Source organism: Melozone crissalis, unplaced genomic scaffold (genome assembly GCF_028551555.1).
Source record: "Melozone crissalis strain CALT ecotype California unplaced genomic scaffold, PUWL_Pcris_2 ptg000114l_1, whole genome shotgun sequence".
Classification (NCBI taxonomy): domain Eukaryota; kingdom Metazoa; phylum Chordata; class Aves; order Passeriformes; family Passerellidae; genus Melozone; species Melozone crissalis.
The window spans coordinates 1,302,299-1,314,378 of NW_026535891.1; the positions used below are offsets into that span (position 1 = coordinate 1,302,299).

Sequence of the window (12,080 nt, forward strand, 5' to 3'; positions counted from 1 at the left end):
CCTCGCTCAGCAGGGTGGTCTCGCCCAGCCCGCCCTGCAGGAGCCTAGCGGAAGGACGGAGGGTGAGGCGGCCCCGCCTGTCCGACCGCGCCGGCCGCGCCCGGGACCGCCGGATCCTCTAAGCCCCTCCGGGGCTGTGCCTGCCTTAACCCCCGCCGTGGACCAGCCGGGTGTCCCCCGGCCCCAGTTTTGTCAGGACCAAAGTAATTTTTATTAATATTATTTGGCTGGGTGGGTGCGGTGCCGCTGCGCCCACCCCCTCCGCCCCAATAAATGGATCCTTTTCTTTCCAGGGTTAGATAGTCATGATTTGGGGCTGGGGGGGGGCAGGGGGCTCCTGATGGGTTACAAGGGGGGGACCCCTGACTGGGGGTGCAGAGACCCCATGGCCGCGTGGAGGGGCGGGGCCACAAGTGGGGGCGTGGTTTGGGCGGTGTCAGGAGGGACTGGGCGGGGCAGTGAGAGGGGCGGGGCTGGAGTGGAGGGGCAGAACTGAGCTGGGGCGGGGCTTGAGAGGGCTGGGCAAAGATAAGGGGTGGGGCTTATGGGGAGGGGCGGGGCCGTCACTGGTGACTCTCCGACGTTCCCCAGGGAGGGGGGGGGCCACACAGCTCTGCCAAGCCCCGCCTATTTCAGCATAAGCCCCGCCCCCCGCCTGAAGCACCACCCCCAATTCCCCACCCCTGCTCGTCACGCCCTGCGTACTGTTGGGGCGTTGCCATGGCAACAGTCCGTCCCGACACATCGCGACAGCAGTGGCTTTGGACACGCTGTCACCGTCTGTTCAAACACATCCCAGCCGTCGGTTCCACCACATTGTGGCGGTCGGCTCCAGGACAACAGGAAAAATACCACCGACAGCCCCGCGCGATGGCAGCCGTGACTGCCGGCACAGGATCCCGGTCCCTCCGTGCCCGGGGCTCGTCCCGGAGGTCCCTCCTCGCCCGCCGTCTCCAGCTTTCACCGCCGGGATTTCAGTCCGTCCGTCCCGATGGCTCCCCAGACCCCCACACCCCGCAGGATGTCCAGCTCCTCCCGCTGACCCCCGGCCCCTCTGTCCCCTCCGGACGTGCCCCCGACACCCCGCGGCCGATCCCGGCAGAGGGCCCAGAGCTCCCGCTGGGATCCTTCGGTGTCCGGGGAGCGCCAGGAGAGGGGAGGGGTTCGGATCCCTCAAACTTTTCTATTCTGCAGGTGACGGGCTCCAGCGACCCTGTGGTGATCTCTAAGGATGTGCCAAAACATTCTCGAGAGCTGCTCTCCTTCAAGCCCAAGCTCAAGACCATCCAAGTGATCACCAAGGACCTGATCCGAGAGCTCATGTAAGGCTGTGCCCCAGCCCTGAGGGGTTTTTGGGGCCCAGCAGGTGTCAGTGCAGCATCTCAAAATCTCCGGGGAGCAGGGATTGGCAGTGTACTCTGACCTCCCCCGGGGATCCTGCCCCCTGCATCCCAGCCTGGTGCCACTTTCACCACACTTTCCCTTCCTGCCTCGCCCCAAAACAAGAGAACCGGGTCCCCATGGCTTCCCCAGCACTTCCCATATTGATCTGGCCTGGTTTGTTGACTGAGTGGGCAGTTCAGGGAGCACAAGGACCTGTTGGGGTCTCCGTGCCACTAAGCTCACTCCCTGTGCTCCCCAGCATTCCCCAGGAGAAGCCCCAACCGTGTCTCATCATTGGGGAAAAGGAATATGAGAAACTTAAGGAATCAGCTCGAGCCCTGACTGAGGTGGAGCGTTGGGACAGGCTGAAGACGCTGAGAGTCAGACAGGACGCTGCTTTCGTAGGCATTTCACTTCCTGCTTCCCCCTTTTCCCCCTCCCCGGCAGGCTCTAGGGGTGGTGGCTTCAACAAGGGAGTCCCTTTTGTCCCTAATGTTTTGGGGCACAGGGGAGGCTGCAGGGCTCAGGGCTCCTCTGAGAGCTGGGCAGCATCCCTGAAATTGTGCCCAGCACTGCCAGCCTTCCAAGGGCACGGGGTGTCTGCCCAGAGGTGTGGGGAGGGGTGCCCATGGCTGTGCCAGGGCCCCAGGAGCCCGACATATCCCTGCTCAGTGTCGGGAACGCAGCACCTGAAGTGTGACCCCTGCGAGCCCTCGGGAAGGTGCCCAGGATTGGGCAGGGCTCTCTGTACCCACAGGAAGCCCTGAAAAGGGCCCAGATCGAGGAGCAGAGAAAGGCAGAGCTGGAGGATGAGAGGGACCATGGGAGAGATGTGGATGAGGAGCTGCAGCAGGAGAAGCAGAAGCTGCTGCAGCGAGTGACAAGGATGAAGCTGGAGGAGGAGGAAGGCGTGCGGGAACTGAACGCGGTAGGGCCGGCACTCCCCTCTATCACCTGGCATTGCTGAGTCTCCCCTGCTCCTTGTGCTCCCAGGCTCTTCCTCTCCTGGCCCTCCCTGCTCCCTGTGTCCACAGACACCTCTTGTCCCCTCAGCTGTTCCTCAGTGCCAAGTGCAACATGATCCGGGACAAGCAAGTCCTGGAGAAGCAGATGATCCTCAAGGAACTGGCGGAGGAGGAGAAGCGCCTGGACAAGATGATGGAAATGGAGCGGGAGAAGGGTATGGAGGTCCAGGAGGAGCTGGAGCGCCAGAGGAAGCAGGAGCTGATGAGGTGAGCAGGAGGCTCCCTCTTCCCCATGGAGGCATCTGGCCCATTCCAACCACGCCAACCCTTTCCAAGCCAGTGTTCCCACAATGGGGAGCAGGATGGAGCCACAGGAAACCCTTCTCATACTCCCAGAGCCCGGCAGGACATTGTGAAACAGATGGAGCAGAATGCAGAGGAGAGGGCGTTGAGGGCTGAGGAGCTGTACCAGGAGGGCCAGAGGCAGCTGGAGCGACTGGAGCGGATGAAAAGGGAGGATCGGAAGGTGGGAGCAGGGAACAGGGGGTGCAGGGAGGTTTCCACCTGGCTGGAAATGGATTGGCAGAGCTGGATCAGCCACACTCAGGGAGTGGGGACAGCAGCCAGCAGGATCAGAGCTCTGGTCCCTTGGGAATGTTGTGAAATCCCAGGGAGGTGGCCCAAAGCCTCCCTGCCCTGGGTGAGGAGGAGGAGGAGGAGGGAGCACTCAGCTTGGTGGTCTCCAACCCTGCATGGCATTTCCAGGCCTGGGAGCAAAAACAAGAGCGACAAAAGCAAATCCATGCTGATATTAAACGTTTCAACATGGAGAGCCAGAGGCTGAAGGATCAACAGCGGGAGCAGGAGAGGTTGGAGGATGAGCGGGTGCTGGAGCAGCAGCGGCAGAAGGCTGTAAGAGCAGTGGGCTCCTGGTGGGGTGGGCAGGGGCTGCAGGAGCTGTCCTGGGGCTCTGTCCCACTCTCGGGCTCTGTCCTATCCCAGGGCTCTGTCCCGCCCTGGGGCTCTGTCCCACACCATGGGGCTCTGTCCCACACCATGGGGCTCTGTCCCATCCTGGGGCTCTGTCCCATCTTGGAGCTCTGTCCCACCCCAGGGCTCTGTCCCGCCCTGGGGCTCTGTCCCACACCATGGGGCTCTGTCCCACACCATGGGGCTCTGTCCCATCCTGGGGCTCTGTCCCATCTTGGAGCTCTGTCCCACCCCAGGGCTCTGTCCCACACCCTGGGGCTCTGTCTCACACCCTGGGCCTCTGTCCCACCCTGGGGCTCTGACCCCTGTAGGAGCGTGAGGCCGCCTTGGAGGCAGAGCAGCACCAACTGCGCCTGGAGAAGGAGAAGGAGCTGGCCCGACTCAGGGCCACACAGGAGCGGGCCCAGGCCTGGCAGGCAGACCAGGTGAGTGGCCCAGGGACAGGTGATGTGCTCCCCTGCCACCTTCCCTGTCCCCAGACTGGTGAAGGGGCAGCACCCCTGGATGTGGGGGGTCTGCAGGACCAGCCCCTGGAACCAGGACATGTCATGGAGCAGAGCCAAAGGCCAAGGGCTTCCAAAGGTGCCCCTGAGGGAAGCTCAGCACTGTCCCCTATTTGGGCAGGATGCTCTGAGGGCCAAGAGGAGCCAAGAGGTCGCAGACCGGGAATGGCGGCGGCGGGAGCTGGAGAAGGCGCGGAAGAAGGCCGAGCTGGAGCAGCAGCTGAAGCAGGACCGGCTGGAGCAGGTGGCCCAGAAGGAGCAGTACCTGGCCATGCAGGTGCAGCAGGACCGCCGGGAATTCCAGAGGGTGCTCAGGTGAGGCACATGGGACTGAGGGATGGCTGAGGTGGTGGCCAGGGGGCTCCCAGTTCCAGCTGGTGGCTCTAGGAGCTCCAGTGCTAGCCCAGGTGCTGTGCCAGGTGTGAGGGGCTGTGGCAGGGTCCCTGAGCCAGCCCGGCTCTCCCACAGGGCCCATCAGGAGCAGCTGGAGCGGGAGCAGCTGGAGCAGGAGCAGAGGGAGCTCCGGCAGCGCGCCCATGCTGAAGATCTCCGGCGGCAGATCCAGGAGCTGCAGCAGCAGCGGCAGCGGGAGCGGGCGGCCGGCATTGAGGAGGGCCGGCGGCTGCAGCAGGAGATCCAGCAGCACAGCCAGCGCCTCGCTCATTTCAGACAGCAGAAGCTGCTGAAGTTCAGGTCAGTGCTGCTTTCAGGGCTCCTTCCTGGTGTCCCAGCTGGACCACCCAGCTCCTTCTGCATCCTCAGCAAACGGGACCATCCTGTGGGGCCACGGTCCCAGATCCATCAGGAGCCTTGTTATAAATGATCAAATCGAGAGCCAAATTGAAAAGAAAATACAGCAATGATTTATTAAATTGTCAGCGAAGCAGAATTTCGATCGGGGAAAAAAAACACCACAGCCAAGGCAATGTCGAGCTGGGGTTTGGTGCTGGGTGAACACAGATCTGACCTCTGGGTGGCAGAGTCTCCCCTGTTCACGCGAAGCGAGCTCTTATACAGTTTATTCCACCTGAGGCAGAGATGACCAAATGTTCTTTTGTGTCCCTTCACATGCAGAATCGGGGCTATACATGTGCAGGGTTAGACAAAAGTCTGGTTCCAGGTGTCTAGATGTTGTCAGAGCACTCCACATTCACAAGTAACAGGGAGGTGCTGGTAGTAGATACTATCTTCAAGGTGCAGATCATTCTTGAGTAGCCCAGACATTCCAGGAAAGTCAGTGACTATGGCCCAGGAAGGTTCCATTTTATGTTAACAAACTCGATATTTTCTTTACGTAGTCCGGGAACTAATTGAATGAAAATAAGACTCTGCTGCCAGCTGGGGTGGTCAAAAGACATAGCTTGGATTTTACAATATTTTATACATTAATAGCATGAATTATCTCTACCATATACTACAGCCTGATGGATTCTTTCCTCTGCAGAGCCACTGGAATTCCTGACAAATATTTTGCCCAGGTGGAGCGCAGGGCCCGGAGCCGAGCCAGCAGAGCCCCCTCCTAGACCCAGCCCCAGCAGGAACTTATTGGGGGCTTTGCCAGGAAATCGTTCCTTGTGTGACCCTTTGGACTCTGAACCTTGTTGCTGTTGGTTTTGTTCTCTGGTTGCTGTTTCAGGAAATTGTTCTTCTCTCAGCCCTTTGGGATCTTTGTGCCTCCATGGGGAGGGAAAGGGGAAGCAGCCCCTGGTTTTAGTGGCAGCCCAGAACTGGAGAATCCCATTCCTAAAGCCCGACAAAGCTGAACAAACACCATCTCTGCCAGTTTAACCAAAAAGCTGCATTTTGGACCAAATTAGAAGGAAGTGGGTCCTGTGTCCTCTGGCACTGGGAGGAGCCAGGGAAGCCATGGGTGTACTGGGAGCACTGGGAGGGGGAAAGGGGAGCGCTGGGTGCCCTGTGCAGCCCCCCCTGACTTGTGGTCATCACCCCAGGCAGGATGGGCCACCATGGGAGCCATGGGATGGGGACTTCCAGTGTCCCTCTGTGTCACAGCACGTTCCCATGGATGTCACTGGTGTCCTGCAGTCGCCCATGTGGTCCTGGCAGCTCTGTGTGGGTCACCTGGGGGTCCTTGGGGGGGACAGTAAGAGACACCTGGCTTGGGGTGACACCCATGGGTGACATGTCCATGTCCCCACCCATCCCCCATACTCACCCCCTGCCCCCTCATGTCCAGCCCCTCCGCCACCTGCAGGGGATAAGGGGGTTCTGGGGGGCCCTGTGGAGATAAGGGGGGGTCTGAGGGGTGTCTGGGGAGGGAGTCAGGCAGAGTCATGGCTGGAACTCCCCACTCACCTGTCCTGGGACTTCCTGAGAGCTGCAAGAAAAAGAGGATGGGGTGATCATGGGGTCCCCTGGGCCCCAATCCCACCTGGGACCTTTAAATGCTCACTGGAGCCCTGAGCCCCCACCAGACACTGATTTCTACTGGACTCCCAGGCCCCTGCACCCAAAACGACCCCCGTGGAGCCCGAGAACACCTGAGGCACCCAGGTACTCCAAACCCCTCCCCAGGAACCCTGAACCCCTGAGCACCCCTCAAGCCTCAAGGAACCCCAAGAATGGAATGCAGGGAAGCCTCCAAACTGCTTCAGGATCCCTGAAGAGCTCTAAACATCCCTGCACAGCTCTCCAACACCTCCCTAAAAGCCCCCAGGAGATCCCAGTGACACCCCAATATTCCTCAATGCCCTTCCTGGGACAGCCCAGGACCCTCCAAAATGCCCCCAAACCTGTGAGCACCCCAAGCAAAGGTCACTGGGGGCTCAGCTTCCTCCAGCTCAGGGGCTTTGGGTGATGCTCCAATTGCCCCCCCAGTGTGTGGGGCTTCCCCCCAGTTCCTGTAGGACCTCGTCCAGCTCCTATGTCACCCACCCCGGTGGTGCCACCAGTGACAGCCCCCGATGACAGCCAGGAGCAGGAGCAGGAACAGGAGGGTCCTGCCGACATTCACAGCCATGGCTGGGGACAGAGGGGACACATTGGGGTCACCCTGAACTGCAGGGTCCCTGAACACCCCAGCAACCCTGTGTGACCCCACCTGTGACCCAGGGTGAGCCAGGTGTCACCTCCAGTGCCAGCTCAGGGCTGAGTGCCCGGAACACGCGGTGCCCGTCCTGTCCCAGCTGGTTGGTGGCCATGCACTGGTAGGTGCCTGAATGTCCCACATCGATGTCTCTGAGCTCCAGGAGGGGACCCTGGGCCACCTCCTGCCCATTGTGCAGCCAGGTGAAGGTGACAGGGGCTGAGCCCACCTGCACTGAGCAGCGCAGGGTCACGTTGTCACCTGCACGTACCTGGTGTGACAGGGCACTGAGGGTGATGGTGGCATTGGCCACGGGCACTGCGGGGACAGGGACAGGGCTGGCACCTGGTGAGGTGGAATGGGGTTGCTGTGGGTGGGGTCATCCCCATCCCGAGGGTCACGCTCACCCAGGATGGTGACATTCAGGGGGTCACTCTTGGCCACCCTGTCCCCGTCACTGACCCGGCACCAGTAATGGCCGCTGTCGTTGTCCCCAACGTGTTGCAGCTCCAGGTGGGGGCCAGTGCCCAGCAGTGCCCCTGAGCCCTCCTGGTGCCAGGAGAAGGACAGGGGACCTGTTCCTATGGCCACCTCACAGCTCAGCACCAGGCGGTCCCCAAGTGCCATCTGTCCCCTGGTGGCTGCGCTGACAGGGACACCCCCAAGAGTGGGACCCCTGTGGATGGACCCAGAAGGGACTGGGGACTCAGGAAGGGTGGGAGACACGGGAGGGGAAAGAGGGGACCCTGGGAGGCAGGTTGGGACCTAGGGACATTGGTGAGACCCCATGGAAAGGTGCAGAGACCGAGGCAGGGATGGGGAACCACAAGAGAGATTGAGGAGTCTCAGGGAATAATTTGGGGTTTATAGATAGGCCGGAGGACACATGGAAGGAAGGGAGAGCAGAGGGTGGAGCAGGGACCTTGGAAAGGGTGGGGAATCCAGGGAGGGATGGGAAGGACAAAGGAAGGGATGAGGGATCAGGAGGGGGAACTGGGCAGTCATGGGGGAAACCAAGAGGGACTTGGGAAATTTTGTATGACCATGGGAGGAGTAAAGAGAGGGATGAAGGATTCAGGCAGTGATAGGAAATCCTTGGAGGATGTTGGGCTTCCCTGTCCCCATCGTTGCACTCACTGTGTACTGTCACTGTCATCGTTTTCGACACCCTCCACTTTGACATCACTTTGTTCACCCGGCCCTCACAGTGGTAGTTGCCGCTGTGGTGCTGCTGCAGAGGGAACAGGGACAGCTCGGTGCCATCGCAGAGCCCCTCCAGTTTCTTCCACTCATGGTAAAATGACACCGAGGTGGCCGTGTTGTTCCGCCAGCTCTGTCAGCGCAGTGTGACCATGTCCCCCTCCAGCAGCGTCCGTGCTGGCACCTGCAGCACCAGCCCGTCTAGGGGACAGAGGGGTCCTGTCGTACCTGATGGCAGTGAGACCCCCCAGTTGGGTGCACCAGGGGTCCCCAATTCCAACAAAGGGTTCCCCCACCGTGGGATGGTCTGGGATGTCCCCAGAGCAGGGTACAGGCTCTGGCCACACAGGAGGTGACCCATGGAGTGGAACCAACCCAGAGCCCTCGGGGTCCCTGCAGGTGCCAGGCTGGGGACACCTGAAGCCCCCTCACCATCTAAGACTCTCACAGCAGGGCTACACCCGGTGCTGGGTCTGTCACAGGTGTAGGTGCCACTCTCGGTGACAGTGAGGCGGTCCTGTCCCTGCTGCCCCCAGTGCTGCTTGTCCTTGTACCAGGTAGTGGCACTGGCGGTCCTCAAGCCCTGGCAGGTCAGTGTCACCCGGTCCCACAGCACTGCTGGCCTCCAGGGGGGCTTCACCAGCAGCTGGGTGGTCTGGGCATCTGTGGGTGACAGGGGACACCAGCCTGCCAGGGCCAGTGTGGGGCTGGGGACAGCAGGGTGGGGCCATGGCATCCCCCGAGGACTCACCAGCAAGGCTGAGGGTCTGGGCTGGAAGGGAGAAGGGGCAGGGCTGGGTGGGGGTGGCACTGCAGGGAAAACAGCACAGGGGCAAGGGGTGTGGGGGCTGCCCACAAACTGTCCCTGTGGGGACAGCAGTTCTTGTGGGAAAGTGTGTCTGGGTGGTCCCCAAAAGATTTGCAGTGGCAAGGGGACATGTTTGTGTCACAGCCACCCATGCACCACATCCCTGTGGCACAGACACCTTGGGACCATGGATACTGAGGCCACGCTGGGCTGAGGCAGAACATGGGGACACTGTGGACACCCTGGGCATGAGGACACCACGGACACAGCCCATGCTGGCCCAGGTCACTCCCACCAGCTCATGATCCCATCCCCATGATCCCATCCCCATGGCCACATCCTCACCGTTCTTCTCACCGTCCCCTTCTGTCCCTGCATCCCAGTTCCCTTGTCCCTATGCCCAGAGCTCCCTGAGCCCAAAGGTGCCAGTCCCCACATTCCTGTCCCCCCATCCCCTAATTCCTTCCTCCCTCTTCCTGTCCCCAAAGCCACCCTACATCCCCAGTCCCACCAAGGTCCACTGTGGGTAACATGTACTGCCAATGCTGGCATTGGGGACCTCAGGGGACCCCACAGCCCCCTGATCCCCTCCCCTCTTCATGCCCGGGGTGTCAGACCCGTGCCCGGGGCACTCACCCCACAGGAGCAGCGCCACCTTCCCAGCCATCCCAGTGTCCCCAGCCATGTGCACTGGCTGTCACTCGCTGTTGTGGCCACCGCTCCCCTGGCTGGCGGCTCTTCGGATGAAGGGGAAGGAAGTGCGGTCATGTCCATCCCCACGTGTAGGTGGCCCTTGGTGGGGGCAGGGTCCCAACGAGTTGGGGACAGGCTGGGAACAATGCTGCATAATCTGGGGACATGGTGGGGATGGTGTTGCTAGGAGTGGGGGGTTCAGGGGAAGTGGGGAACCAAGGATGGGGTTCCAGGAGAATGGGGGTCCAAGGGAATTGGGGTCTCCATGCCTGGGGGGATTCAGGGATGGGGGTGCTGTGGGAACATGGTCCCCAGAGATTTGGGGTCATGGCATGTGGGTGTCAGGGTTGTGGGTGCAGGGGGAAAAAGAGGACCCTTGGGAATAGGGGTTCTGGAGGAAGAAGCAGCCCATGGGATGAGATCAAGGCAATGGTGGTGCTGGGCAATGGCAGTCCTGGGATGGGGGTCCCCAGGGAGGAGAGAAACCAATACAATGGGGTCCCATGTTTGGGTTCCCAGGGGAATGGGGGTTTCAGGGATGGGCAGTGGCTGGATGAGCACAGTGGTCACAGCTCCTTCCCTGGGTGCCTCAGATTTTGGGGTGCCCCACAGCCTAGCAAAGCCAACCTGGGGTGCTCTTTTCCTGTGCAGGCATCACATGGGGGGTCCTGGATAGCTCTGCCTCTGTGCCCTCTCCCGCCCTTGAATCTTTCCTCTCTTTATTTCTCTTATTTCCTTATTTTCCTCAGTTTTGTGGCAGGGGCCCTCATCCCCAGTTCCTGGCTCTGCAATCCCAGGGAGCACCTGAGCAGGGAGTGGGTTGGGGGGAGAGAGGGGAGAAGAAAAATTTGGTTTAGGGTGTGCCGGGAAGGGTGGGGAGGTTGTGAGTGATGGAGGTGTTGGGCTGTGCCCTCTCAACAGTTTCACTTTCTTTTCCTTGGAAAAGAAGGAAGCGGCTGTTTGTGCTGAGAGTCAGATGGGAAATGGAGGGGGTTCTGTCCTGGGGGGGCACATCCAGGAGGGTCTTGTCCTAGGAGGATCCTGTCCCAGGGGGTGGCACATCCTGGAATGGGGGTTGTCCTGTCACAGGGGGTGGCGGTTCTAGAAGTGTCCCTGCACATTCCTGGCCAGGTGCCTGTTCCAGGAGTGGCACATCCAGGGGGGTCCTGTCAATGCAAGGGTGGGGCCCAGCCATGGCCCAGCCCCACTGCACAGGGATGGCCACTGCCCAGCCCTGCTCTGGCCAGCCCCAGGTGGCAGCCAGCACCTGAGGGTCCCCCCTGCCCCCTTGGCTTTGATTCTGGCATCTTTGAGGCTGCTGCAGAGGTGAGAATTCTGTGCGGGTAAAAGGCCTGACTATGGTTTGCTGAGCCCGGCAAGAAGCACAAAACCCAAAGGGAGCCCAAGCAGTGTCTCTGTGAGGGCCTTTGATGGTTTTCAGAGCAGGGCTGGCTGGAAACTCCCCCTGTAGGGGCAGCTGTGAGGGAACCAGTCCGGAAATGCAGCAATTGATCCTTTTGTGCCGGTGCCCAAGGGACTGAGAGAGCCCCAGCACTACTGCAAATCCCAAAACAATCTGCTCCACAGCCTTACCTGGACCCTCCTCCTCCTCCCTGCCTTGCCGTAGATGGACAGTGGCCAGATGCCCCGCACCCGCCACAGCCGCTCTCTCACTACCCTCCACACCTGGATGGGGAGAGAAAATTGAGCAAAGGGTTCCTGGGTTGAGACAAGGACCAGGAGAGATCACTCATCAAATCCTGTCACGGGTAAAACTGCCTATGATTTAGAGATATGAATTGAATTTATTGCTGACAAAATCAGATCAAGATAAGGAGAAGTCAAATAAACCCTTCCATACACCTTCCCCCTGTTAAGAATAACCATGTAGTCATTGGTGTTATGAACAAAAATTCAGTTGATTTTTTTCTGTGAGGAAAAAGCTAGGACTACTGCTGGGCTGCTGCTTGTATTATGGTAATTACGGGTCATTGTTGTTAATGGTTTTTTTTGTATTATTGTAAAGCCCTGGCTCAGGCGAGGTAATGGCCCTTCTCTGAGACAGTAATGAGCGGGGACCTTCCCGAACAGTGAGGAGAAGAGACCTGGGGGGGGGGGGTTATGCAAAGTGACTCCAGGACCAGCATGCTGCGGGGGACTGCGGCTCCAAACGGACTGAGAAGACCCCAAAACAACAAGCCAAATAAGAGTTGAGAGACTGGAGTGATGTCTGAACGTGAGGAGCCGAGTGCTGAGCCTGCAGAGATGCGGAACACCTTCGGAGTCCCTCTCGCCCTGACCATGGGAGTCGTCCCCAGCGCTGAGACTGAGGGGGAAGGGGCTGGGTAAAGTAACATTGGATGGGATCACCATGCCCTAAAGGCTCCCACGAGGACGTGATCCCCAGCTCTGCCCCTACCGGACAAAGCTGCGCATATCCTCCTCCTCTGAGTCGCCCTGGGACAGACGACGGGAGACTGCAGACCCGCTGA

At 60.1% G+C, this 12,080-nt stretch overlaps 1 protein-coding gene across 2 annotated transcripts; it reads left to right on the forward strand.

Annotated features, from left to right (window-relative positions):
• The first annotated feature begins 868 nt into the window (after positions 1-868).
• Positions 869-5,495, forward strand: LOC128948154 (cilia- and flagella-associated protein 45-like). 2 transcript variants are annotated; one of them, XM_054292755.1, is made up of 11 exons: positions 869-981; positions 1,195-1,322; positions 1,643-1,784; positions 2,141-2,311; positions 2,437-2,615; positions 2,745-2,874; positions 3,114-3,260; positions 3,650-3,763; positions 3,963-4,156; positions 4,310-4,534; positions 5,286-5,495. In XM_054292755.1, the coding sequence occupies exons 1-11, from the start codon at positions 871-873 to the stop codon at positions 5,362-5,364; spliced, it is 1,620 nt and encodes a 539-aa protein (XP_054148730.1). In that variant the 5' UTR covers positions 869-870; the 3' UTR covers positions 5,365-5,495. The 2 variants fall into 2 exon arrangements, with proteins under 2 accessions (XP_054148730.1, XP_054148729.1); XM_054292754.1 differs by having other exon boundaries at positions 869-1,322.
• The last annotated feature ends 6,585 nt before the right edge of the window (positions 5,496-12,080 follow it).